The sequence below is a fragment of the Coccomyxa subellipsoidea genome (genome assembly GCF_000258705.1).
Source record: "Coccomyxa subellipsoidea C-169, whole genome shotgun sequence".
NCBI classification, from domain to species: Eukaryota; Viridiplantae; Chlorophyta; class Trebouxiophyceae; family Coccomyxaceae; genus Coccomyxa; species Coccomyxa subellipsoidea.
Window position 1 is genome coordinate 208,421 of NW_005178023.1, and position 11,779 is coordinate 220,199.

General features: G+C 52.2%; 2 protein-coding genes across 2 annotated transcripts; one reads left to right on the plus strand and one right to left on the minus strand.

The window, feature by feature from the left end:
• Window positions 1-465: 465 nt before the first annotated feature.
• COCSUDRAFT_19841 (FMN-linked oxidoreductase) lies at window positions 466-6,714 on the plus strand (the record flags this gene model as incomplete). The annotated part of the gene is made up of 13 exons (XM_005643536.1): window positions 466-681; window positions 824-1,043; window positions 1,785-1,872; window positions 2,161-2,533; window positions 2,934-3,007; window positions 3,336-3,468; window positions 3,786-3,901; window positions 4,089-4,182; window positions 4,372-4,481; window positions 4,919-5,105; window positions 5,451-5,569; window positions 5,854-5,926; window positions 6,508-6,714. The coding sequence occupies 13 exons, from the start codon at window positions 466-468 to the stop codon at window positions 6,712-6,714; spliced, it is 2,010 nt and encodes a 669-aa protein (XP_005643593.1).
• Window positions 6,715-8,879: 2,165 nt separating this feature from the next.
• On the minus strand, window positions 8,880-11,589 carry COCSUDRAFT_34345 (DUF924-domain-containing protein). The gene is made up of 7 exons (XM_005643537.1): window positions 11,312-11,589; window positions 11,128-11,218; window positions 10,882-10,997; window positions 10,583-10,655; window positions 9,991-10,080; window positions 9,404-9,631; window positions 8,880-9,241 (listed from the first exon to the last, which is right to left on the minus strand). The coding sequence occupies exons 1-6, from the start codon at window positions 11,344-11,346 to the stop codon at window positions 9,407-9,409; spliced, it is 630 nt and encodes a 209-aa protein (XP_005643594.1). The 5' UTR covers window positions 11,347-11,589; the 3' UTR covers window positions 8,880-9,241; window positions 9,404-9,406.
• Window positions 11,590-11,779: the final 190 nt, after the last annotated feature.

The window sequence follows — 11,779 nt, forward strand, 5'->3', positions numbered from 1 at the left end:
TTTATGGGGCCTACTCACGAGCAGAATAAGTATTGATTTCAATGAAAGCAGAATTATCCTTGAAATAGCTATGGGAGCTGGTGCATCGTCCAAGGCTAGCTCATAGTAACTGACCACATCACGAGTTCATCCTCGACGGTAAGTTCCACTAGAATAACCAAGAAGCCAGTGCTGAGCGAACAATAAAAGTGAACAAGAGCATTAAGAAGTATCTGCTATTGGATCCAAGGGAGATTTCCATGATCCAGGCCCGCGACGCAACTCCCTTGGCAGCAGCTGCCTCAGGCGAGGAAGCTGTGCGCTGGGGAATTGTCCCAATCAATTGTGGCCGCACTGATGTGCTTCAATCAATTGAATATACCAGATAACATTTGATCAAAGGTGCATACTGGATTATTGCACAGTTCTGTACAGCGCAGTCTCTTTTCGAGAAGAGCAATCTTCTGCATCACCTAAGTCTGCCAGATGGAGAAGCCAGAGGAATCAGCTGAGGCGCGGATGTCACGCGGTCTGGCTCCTATCAAGAGAGAATACATCCGAAAAGCTGCTCCCCGAGGCACAATTGATGACAAGATCTACAAGGCCGAGCAGCAAAGGAACAACGGCGCTAGTAAAGTGGCTTCAGAGAAGAAGTCTAGGCGGAAGATGAAGAAGGCAATGCACCCCAAAGCTTCACAATTCGTGTATTCATCTTCTACACCATTGCACGCATAGTTTTGGTGGCAAGACTGCAATCTTCGGTCCTCACAATGAGGCCCATGGCTGCTGAACCTGTGCCAAGCGAACACGTCCTTCCCTTGGTGTGCAGGTGTTGAAAGAACAGCGTGCAGGCGATCTGTGCTTCAATCACGCCCGAGACCAGTGCCCTTATGGGGACAAATGCAAGTTCAATCATGACATTGTGGCATATGCTGCAGCCAAGCAGCCAGACCTGCCTGGTCGCTGCCCTTCTTCGGCCATGCCAGAGTGCCCATATGGTAGGTGCCTGCACACTTGCTGCCTTACATTCTGTTCAGAACACTTGCAAAATATGCATGCACGCAGTGCTTCTGTGTCTCCTCTCTCTGCATGGCTCTTAATGCCACACGTAAATGCATGCAGCGCTGATCAATTGAGAGTCACTTGCATTGGTGCTCATAGCACATAACGCCACACTAGATGCGAAAAAAGTGATTGCCTGCGCATCTGCGCACCGTTGCTAAGACTCCCAGAGCTTTGTCTGGCCATACGTAAGTCACATGATGGCTTGCAGGCATCACATGCCGCTGGGCCAGCACGCATGGGCCGTCAGACGCCCTGTCACAGCAGTACCTGAAGTCAGGCAGCGAGAAGAACGCCCCTGAACCAGAACCTGCAGCAGCCAGCAATGAGAATGGTGCCTGCCAGCCGGATGACTCAGCGCTTAGGGGAGCCAGCCTCGAGGTGGTGCCGCCTGACCAAGCACCACAGCCGGCGCCCACAGGTCAGCTACATTGAATAGCCCCTCTATGCATGACCATCATCGTGTAACCGGCAGCAGGCTGCCGATCAGATTGGGCCAATGCAGTTTTGACAGCGGAAATTGACCTGAACACTGAATATACCTGCATCCCTCAATATGTTTACACTGTTACAAAGAGCACATCACATCGCTACTGTAAGTGCGAGGCATGGGGCAGGCCGCACCATATTTTCATTCAGAATTTTTCTGCTTGTTTCAGGCGCTCAAGCGATTTTTGTTTTGGGTGCAGGTGAGCAGGGGGAGCAGGACGGGACAGTGCCCCAGGAGACCGTGGCTCTGCCAGTGCCTGATTTGCCAGAGCCGCCTACCACCAACACCCTGGACAAGGACCTCCAGGGCTCTCTGCGCAGGAGCACCTACGACTTTGGCAGGTGCATGTTTCAATAGACTCCACAGCAACACCAGTGCTCAACATATAAATAAGGACGAAAGAATGAGAAAGACATCAAATTATGGCCTGTGGCCTCTTTCCTGCCATCATTCTTGCCCGAGCTCTCGTGACCGAAGACATGGTTGTGCTGGAAAGCAGCAATTTGATACCTCCTTCCTTTCATGACATATTATGTGTGACGCGACCGTTGGTTTTATGACACAATACAACAGCACAGCATGCTATGTTTCTGGATCTTGATGTCAACATGAACTGCCGTGTCCTGCAGGGCTCAGGAGGTGCTCAGCAACCTGGGAATAAAGAGCAGCTGGCGCTTCGGGAAGGACACAGGCAGCAAGCAGAAGGCACAGCATCCTGCTCCAGAAAACAATGCCCCAGAAGATCAGAACGGACACGAACATGAGGACGCACAGCCAGAAATTGGTCTCCAGGAGCCCGACCCCAAGCGGCAAAAGACAGACAGCTCAGCGCCCGCTGATGTCAGCGCTGCCGCGGCTGATGCCAGCGGTGCCGCTGATGTCAGCATTCCTGCTGATGTCAGCACTGCTGCAGCTGATGCGAGCGGGGCCTGCATAGGGGCAGAGGCAGCGGCAGAGGCAGGCTCTGCGCATGCGGAGACGGAGGCAACGCCGCCTGTGAGGGTCTTTGACGTGGCCTGGCAGCGGCAAAACGAGGTGCGTGCCAGTCACCGGTCTCACTGGTGCCTCCTTGCTATCAATGCTAGCATTCGGCGTCTTCTGATAAGTTTTTGGCCATTGGAAGATCTTTGAAATTCATATCTGTGATTCATTGCCAGCTTGTGGCTTCCGCAGATAAATGTCTGGACATTGTATGATCAATGGAATGCATGCGATGGGCATGAGTTGCGCATGTCAGGGCTGAAGGCCGCTTGCCAATGCTGGAAAGTACATGTCAACGCATGCCAGCTCAACGCAGTCTTTTGTTGGCATACCTTTCTACATTCAAGTTCAAACAATTCAGCATTGCGCTGCTTGCTGCCAGGCGCGCGCTGCAGACGTGGATGTGCCGCTGAGGCCCGAGGAGAAGCGGCGCATAGACTTCAAAGGGAAGCTCTACCTTGCACCCCTGACCACCGTCGGCAACCTGCCCTTCAGGTGGGCGCCAGATTCAATCTAATCCAACCCAAATGCCATAGTCTTCCACAAAATTCTGGAGCCATACAGAGAGAAGTATACCACATGACAGTCTCCAAACGTGTTCAATACAAGCCACAATATGGCTGAGAGGCTGACGAGGCGCAGGAGGCCAGGGGGCAGACACTGCAAGAGGATCCACGAAATGGTATTCTGAAGCTCAAACTTTGTGCTGGTTGATGGTCTCATGGGTGCTCCCTCTAGATCATGCCAAGCATTGCAGTGCAAGGTCAAGGCAAGAAATAAGTCCGTGTAGGCAGGTGTGAAAATCACCGTTTTGGTGGTGCAGGCGCGTATGCAAGCAGCTGGGCGCTGACATCACCTGCGGTGAGATGGCGCTGGCGACTAACCTGCTGCAGGGGCAGGCCTCTGAGTGGGCGCTCCTGAAGAGGCACCCCAGCGAGGACCTGTTCGGCGTGCAGGTGCGCGCACCTGCCCGTCACATGCTCACATGCTTACATAAGCATGAGCTCAGAATCAATAGTACCCAGGCTTTCATTGTGTTGCTGATGCTGCAACTGCTGGCACACCATGAAGCTGAATTGTAGCTTCCCCCTACACTCCCCAAGACAGAATCGCATGCATTGATCTGCGTCAAATGCATTGCATATCTGCTCCTGCAGTCTGGTCTGCTTCTGGGATCGTTATGATCATTGTCATTATTGCAAGGTGCTGAGGAATCATAACGATGAGAGTAATGGAACCTGGGTCTTTTGAAGGGGGCTTTGCTCTTGTGCAGGTGTGTGGGGGCTATGCGGATTCGCTGGCGAGGTGTGCGCAGCTGCTGGAAGAGCACGTGGATGCAGACTTTGTGGATGTCAACATGGGCTGCCCCATCGACCTCGTCTGCAACAGGTGCGATGCAGGATGCTTATCTCTCGCAGTGACCACATGCACGGGGCGATAATCTACATGTCTGCACGGTGTATCGGCCTGCAAGTTGCCGCCATTTTGGAATCCATGTGCTTTTTCACTAATGAACGGGTGAATCTGGCAAGGTAGGTGTCTGAGCTGAGCAGATTTTGACATTGCTTGCGAGCAGGGGAGCTGGGTCATCGCTGCTGAATAAGCCACAGAGGATCGAGCAGATTTCGCGCTCCATGTCCTCCATCCTCTCCTGTCCCCTCACCATCAAGGTGCGTGATGCCATGAACGCTGGTTTCTATTTTGTATTTGCATCGAACAGAAGCCTGTGAAGCGCCATCTGTATATGCTTGGCTTGAAGGAATTAGGGAAACGTTCAACAGCACATCCTTCCTCCTTCTCCAAAGTGTGCCCCAAGCTTGCAGCGTCGTTTCTGACGGGAGATGTTCCTTTGCTGGCAGGTTCGCAAGGGGTATTATGACGGCGATGACAACGTGCACGCGTGGCTGCCCAAGGCTCCGTCCTGGGGCGTATCTGCCGCCACCCTGCACGGCCGCACCCGCCAGCAGCGGTGAGCTTTTCACTCGATTTCTGAACTCACCTGTGCACTGAAGACTGTTCAGTAAATGGAGGTGGCAGGCAATGATGCGCATTCCTTGGGATGGAGGTGCTTGTGTGGGACTTTCAATAGTATTTCCCATGAGAATAGCTCTTGATGGCGCCACAGAAGCACTACCACTTGCGATTTGCGGGTTCTTTTTCGATGGGCACCAGGCAAATGATGCAGTTTTTCAGTACATGCAGCACCTGTGAGATCATGCTATTTCATTAGCGATCAAAGGTTGGCTGGGTGGGAGATACTCTCTGTGGCACTGCGCTCGAAAGAGATTGTTTCAAAAGTTCATCAACTCCTGACCACGCTGCATCGGACAGACGTGCCGGCCAAACATGCAAAGCTCCTGTCACATGTCTTTGGATGTCTAGTCAGATCTCTTACTACTTGCGCAGGTACACGAAGCTGGCGGACTGGGAGTACATCCAGTCTGCAACCGCTGCGGCGCCTGGCCTGCAGCTGATCGGCAACGGCGACATAATGTCGTTCACCGAGTACAACGAGCGCACCGTGGCCTGCCCGGACCTCGCCACTGTCATGTTTGCGCGTGGCGCCCTCATCAAGCCCTGGCTCTTCACCGAGGTGCGTTGACGTTCTGACGATTCTGGACAGTCTCTGCTGAGTGCCATGCCTTGCAGCGTATTTAGGTGGAGGTTGCCGACATGCGCGACCGGACATTTACTTTGAGTATGTGGTGCACATCTGGATTTTCCTTCTAGGCGCTTGGAAGGTTGTTGGTGAGCAGAGCAGCAGCGGGTGTGCTGCTCCGGCGCTGCCAGTGCACAGGGCATATTTCAGAAGCACTCGCACATGCAAAGCTGTAGAGGGCATGGCTGAGCCCTCTGAGTGGAGAGCCTTGACTTCTAGGACGGCAGGAAATGCCTACGCAGTGCACCTCTAAAAATGGTGTCATTGCATGTGGCGCAGATAAAGGAGCAGCGACACTGGGACATAAGCGCTGGCGAGCGGCTGGACATCTTCAAGCGCTTCTGCTCCCACGGTCTCCTGCACTGGGGCTCCGACGCGCGCGGCGTAGAAAGCACGCGGTGCGCAGCGTTCCCTTCCTGCATGCTTTATTCCCCTTCTTTTCTTGTTTTGTTCCCTTTTAGTCATGTGACAAATGATAGATGCCGTGCTCGATGGGCATGAGTCAAACTGCCGGATACTGCATATCCCTTGCTCCCCAGAAAGCCCGTTTCTCAGCTCTTCTTCTAGCTGCGAAAGAGGAATGTACACTCTTAAAGTGTACACCCTTACAGTAATTAGCTCCAGTCATAGCAAAAATCAGAAGATGTAGTGCTAAAGACATGTTACATGGCTATTTGCTCAGGCGCTTCCTGCTGGAGTGGATGAGTTTCACGCATCGCTATATCCCCCTCGAGCTCATGGAGGTTGTCCCCCAGGTGAGCACAGGCCATTAATGACGCATGCATATACCCCCCAGCACAAGAATCATGCTGCAATGCCCAGCCCACAGCCCAGCAGATATCTAGTGCCAGCTTTTGATCTACAATGGTGACTCCAGCAACGGAAGAATCCATTCCGGAGTGCTGCACTTTGAATATCAGTTGTAGCACGCCAAGCAGTGATTGTGTTCTGATGTGAAACATGATCTCAATAGGCAGCCCTTCCTCCTTACTTTGGCGCTCGCTCTGCCTTGATGTCGGCATCTCTCCTCCTCAAATTTTGAATTTGGATGTGAATCAGTGCAAGTCCTTTCTGCAGCGGCTGCACTGGCGTACCCCGGCAGTGTTATCTGCTAAGCCTGAATGCAAACGCGCCAGAAGTTGCCGGTCTTCTGGTGTGATACTTGAACAGATATTTGAATTTGAATGAGCGCATGTCCTTTCTGCAGAGGCTGCACTGGCGCGCCCGAACATTGTTATCTCAGAACCTGAGAGCAAACATGCCCAACAATGGTTGTGTTCTGGTGTGCAACAAAGAGTTGAATTCGAATTCGAAATGGTGTATGTCTGTTCTGCAGCGGTTGCACTGGCGGGCGCCGGCGTACGTGGGCAGGTCACAACTGGAGACGCTACTCGCGAGTGAGTCAGCGGCTGACTGGGTGCGCATCAGCGAGATGCTGCTGGGCCCAGTGCCGGCGAATTTCAGCTTTGCGCCCAAGCACAAGGCGAATGCGTACGCCAACAGCGAGGGCGGCATGGCCTTTGAGGCACAGGCCGAGGGCTGATCAAGATCCCAGGCGTCAGGGAAACTTTTGGGGACTATCCCAGGGGCTATCCCAGGCCCTGGCATAGCGGCGTTTTGAAGGGACAGCAATGGATATATCTGCTATGGTGGTTCTCCGCAATACTCGGGTATTTGAAGTTCTGTGTTTGTGAGACAGGTATGGTTGGGAAATGTTGCTCTTGCAGTTGGCACTTGAGAGGCTCAGATGTTAGAGCTTGCTGGGAATATGGGGCATGCGGCCTTGGGTCAAGGCCTGCTTAGATTGGGTGCATAGCAGTACAGAGACAGTTTTTGCATCAAACCTGTAGAAAATGCAAGAAAGGGGTTGACTCTGCAATCGCCGTCGTCAAATTCGTTTGGTGGACCTAATGGGCAAAGGGTTTGATCAGTGACTCTGGGGGGGACCGATATTGTACATTCCAAGATTCATCCCCAGGATTTGGATGCAACCTGCCATCGGAATACCGTTGGTCAGTATCAAGGACGCAATGCCACTGCCCTTTCAATTACTTTCTTCAAAGGCTTCTGTCCACAGCACAGGTATTTGACTGCTTTCTTGGTACGGCAAGCTTCCGGAGGTGATAAACCTGCTTTACAGACGACCGATGTCAAAGGTCTGCGTATGCACGGGCTCAGCCAGGTCTTGATGATATTGGCATAGAAAGCGAAGACCACAGACGGCATTTGATGAATAGCGTCTGTTGAGCATCCACTGCGACTATGCTTCTATCTTGCGACTACTTCCTGAACATCTGTCTGAGAGCATGATTTTGACATCAACACGGTCGACAAGTCCAGACAAGGTTTTGATACGAGTCGCTTGTCAATGCGATAGCTGATGTGCTCGACAGGGGCGAGGTGAATGGCTGACTCCCAGCAACTTCGATGGTACGCATCTCTGCCACTGCGGCCAAGAATGCCGCCAAGACTTTACTGGAGGCTCACATACCACTCATCCGGACAGGTGTGTCATCAATCATCGCCTTGATTGATGCTGGCTCCATTCAGTGAGTGCAAGACATTTTTGCTGGCCAGCGTGGGGGTCAGAATCTCAAACATATTCGAACGTCAAGTTGTGCTCAGGCGGTTCATAGTGTGTCCCAAGACGATTGGGAACCAGTGCGAGTACCTTATTTGGATGGGTGAGGAGCTGGTTCCCCGGGACGCAAGTAAGGCCATGCCAAACGGACCTCTGATGGACACTGTCAAGATTCCTGGCGTTGGCAAGTGCTACACTTGCAACAAGGTGGGCAATCGAGGCTTGGGAAAGATATGGGCATCATGTACGATTGCAACATGCTGTCTGCATTCAAATTTGCTTGCGGTTCATGTATGTAATATTGCGACAGCGGCAGATGCGTGGCACGCAGGAAGGTCATTGGTACTTGGAATGCCCATTCAATGAGTGGTTGAGGATCGTGTGTGAGGAATGGGAGGACCCGCAGAAGTACTCCAGCAAAGACTGGATGGCAGCGTTTGACAGATGCATTCGTAAGTACACGGAGTTAATGATGGTTACTGACGCCCAAGGTTCAGGTTCTTGCGGGCATCGCGCCCGGTGTGTGACCTGCAGCCATCTTACCAGTCTAGCCTTGACTGTGCTGCGGTGAGCTTATTGCATGGCAATGCGGGACTGGAAGAGGGTTTCTAAATGTTGATTTGACCTTGCAGCGACGACCAGCGACAGAGAGAATCGAGCTGAGCTGTGTTTATTGCAGACAACAGAAAAAGCCATGATGAGGTGAGATCAGCCGAAAAGAGAGATCAGCTGACCTGAGCCAAGGAGTGACGAGGAGAGACAGAACATATGTTTGTACATGCTTGTCATTGGCATTGGCCCCTTCATTTGAAGTTACACAATGTGCAGGTTGCGCAGCCTGCTCATATCAGCAGCAAGATAGGAACTCTTCTACAGGGAATTCAGACGTGGATAATATACAGCGGGTTCCAGCCAACTGCAACGGGTGTCAGAGCTTGTGAGGACCGTGCAGATCAGTTGCACGTTTTCACAATGGTTGCCAAGGTGATAAGTCATGCATTTGTCAGCAGTAAATTGAGATAGCAGGATAATCACGCAAAAGCGCAGTAGCCATAAGGGACCGTGCAGCCGAGTACGTCCTGTTGAGGTCAAAAGATCCAACACAATAGTTCTGCACAAGTGCACACTTGCTTGTCATCGACAACATTGGACTTACAGTTCAGCATTAACCAAAGCAAACACGGTATGTTCCTCAGATTGAGTTTCCATGCCACCCCCAACTGTCAACCAGATTGCGTCTATGTAGAAATCCTGCAAGAACAGTATTTAGCTGCTCCCTTGGGTCATGCCGTTATTGACTCTCAGCCCTTACTACTCCTGGATAATGCCAATTTATCAGACTGCATGCTCTAACACCTGATCTTTCCATTCCTGGCAGGATATGCCTGCTAGCTCTCTGGCAAGCTGTAAATCTATAGCTTCCCAACGCACTCCAACTGCCACAGAGGCAGCTGCCAGCCACCCTTCAAAACCGGGGGATGGACCTGTCCTGCAGCCAAAGAGCAGCCTCCTCAGCTGTGCTTTCACTGCCCAGCACAGCATTCCTGTTGATGAAGCGGCCGGATTTCGAGAGAGAGAAAAAAAAGAAAAAAACAGAATTCTGATCACCGCCTCGGGCGCGAGAGCATTGCGCTCAGTACAAATTACGCACCCTTTAGAATCTTGGAATGGACCCATCTTGCAGCCCGGCAGCCTCCTCGGCCGTGCTTTGTCGGCCCAGCACAGCGTTCCTGTGGGGAAAACGGCCCCACTTACTGATCACTGACTCGTGTGCAATTGCAAAGCGCGCATTGTCGGCTGCTCGGGACGCCATCGGTTCGCCGCCCCCCGGCAGCCGCCGGCACTCGGCCTCCAGCTCCTGGAACAGCCGTACGCAGTCCTGCGGGGCGCATGATTAAGGTGATAAGTAACGACCAGTAATCATGGCACGCTGCTGAGTCAGCGACACCGAGTCTGTCTGTCTGACAGGGGTCGGATGTTGTCACGGTCAATGATCGCCGCCATGGCATGCAAATGTGGTTGCGTCCTGGAACATAAGATACTGAACCTACAGGCAGCTGCTGCACACACACATTTTGAAGAGATGGATTGCTTGGAGATCCTTCGTGCTAGTGTGTATGGCCTCAAGCCTTATGGGTGCTGCTCTTTCAGCCTTTTTTCAGTCCAGCCAGAAGAGAAAGAGCAACTTAAAAGCATGCGCTGGAAGTGAAGTTGCATCAAGAAATTCAGTGACCTCACCTGCTGGTCTTGCAGAACCTCGCTGTGCATGTAGGCCATGTAGAGCCATACTCGGTGCGGCGGTATGATCTGCCCTGCCTCCCCAGACTCCTGCCAAAACCCCAGGGAGCCAGCCGTCAGCACAGCACTCAACAGAGCTGCCGCGTGCGCATGCATGCCTGGAGTGCAGGGCAGTCATTATTATCATAACACGCTTTTCCTGCCAAGAGGCAAGGTGCGTCTGGAGGCAATCTACAGTTGAAGGCTGCCAAAATCCCGCCTTGATGGACTCGCCTGATCCAAGGAAGACCCAATCAACCGTGGGCACGGTGCTCAGACTTTGCACCGCCAACGGGGGCCATGCTGGTCAGGAAAGCCATTGTACATGCATGCAGCCATAACTTAATGAAAATGTTGTTGCAGTGCAAAGGGTCACACTGATTAGGAGAGGCATTGTGCATGCATGCATGCAGGCGTGATCCAACAGGTGTGAGGAATTACAGCACAAGCAGATATTGGCATGGAGGCTGCCTTTGGTGAGCACGAGGACGTCCAATATATCATTGTCTGAATGCAAAAGTATGGAATATGACCAAGGCAGGGTTGAACTCACCACTAGGCTCTTGGCCAGGGAGAGAGCTTCCTGGTCGAGGCTAAACATCCTTGGTGTGCCCCGGAACACATTCCTGTAGCAGCACACTCTTACACGCCACACTCTAAAGACATTTGGCATACCTTCAGTTCTGTCCATTGACCATGCACAAGCAGGACACAGGCCATGGTGACCCCATTTGAGCTGGAAAGATGATCAGATGCTTCTTGTAGCACTGCGCATCATAGGTGTGCCTGACCATGCAAGAGTTTGGACAGGTCATCAAAAAAGTCTCAGGTTCTTGGGGCAGAGCTAAGCACCTGGTGAACTGGTCCCTGAGAATGACTCCAGCCAGGGCCTCATAGCCACGCTTCCAGTGCCGCAATCCCCCTGAAGTTGCCTCTTCCACGATTGCTCCAAAACGCTCCTTGACCTCCTGCACACATGAGCATGTGCTCTGCTATAATAAGGCAAACTTGCCATGCTGAACTTGCTTGCTGCATCAAGGTCAGGAAGGAGGTGACATTGAGGGACGATCAGCCCTTGAGGTGTGCTCATGGGCTTGCCTTGTCAACAGCCTCTCCACCACCAAACCACAACTTGACCCTTTCCTTGTCTTGGAAATGAGGAGAGTGACTTCTGTAGTCCTCCCCGAGCCTGTTCCGTCACAATGCAAACGTCATCACAATAAGGTGATGGCGTAATATAGAGACAAGTACTTGTAAAAAGCCTATATTTGTGCCGCATTACCAGTACTCCAGGACCGCCTGCGCTTTTGGGTCCATGCTGTCATCACTTTGCGAGCTGCATAAAGCTGCAATACTACTGATGCTGTATCTTGATGAGGATATTTTTTGTGGTGTTGTGCGTCCCTGCTGCTCCCCACAGCCACTGGGCCGCGGAAGATGCGCCGTTTGCAAAGATTTCAGCAATGATCTGCAAATAGATGAGCATTTCAAGGTCGCCCTCAGGCCAGGGCCCGCGGTTGACGAGAAGGCTTTTATCATCTGCAGCACATTTGTGCCGAGATATGCCGCTTGCTTTGCTCTGGCGCTGTGCTACACCGTGAAACGATTTGGGTGCATGCCTCAACTGTTCGATGGCGTGCCTGTGCAAGTGCGCAAACTCATCAGAAACAGGTGATCATGGCAATCACAACCCCTGAAACAAACACACAGTAGTACTTGATCATATTTACGAAGAATTTTGAATGAGCGT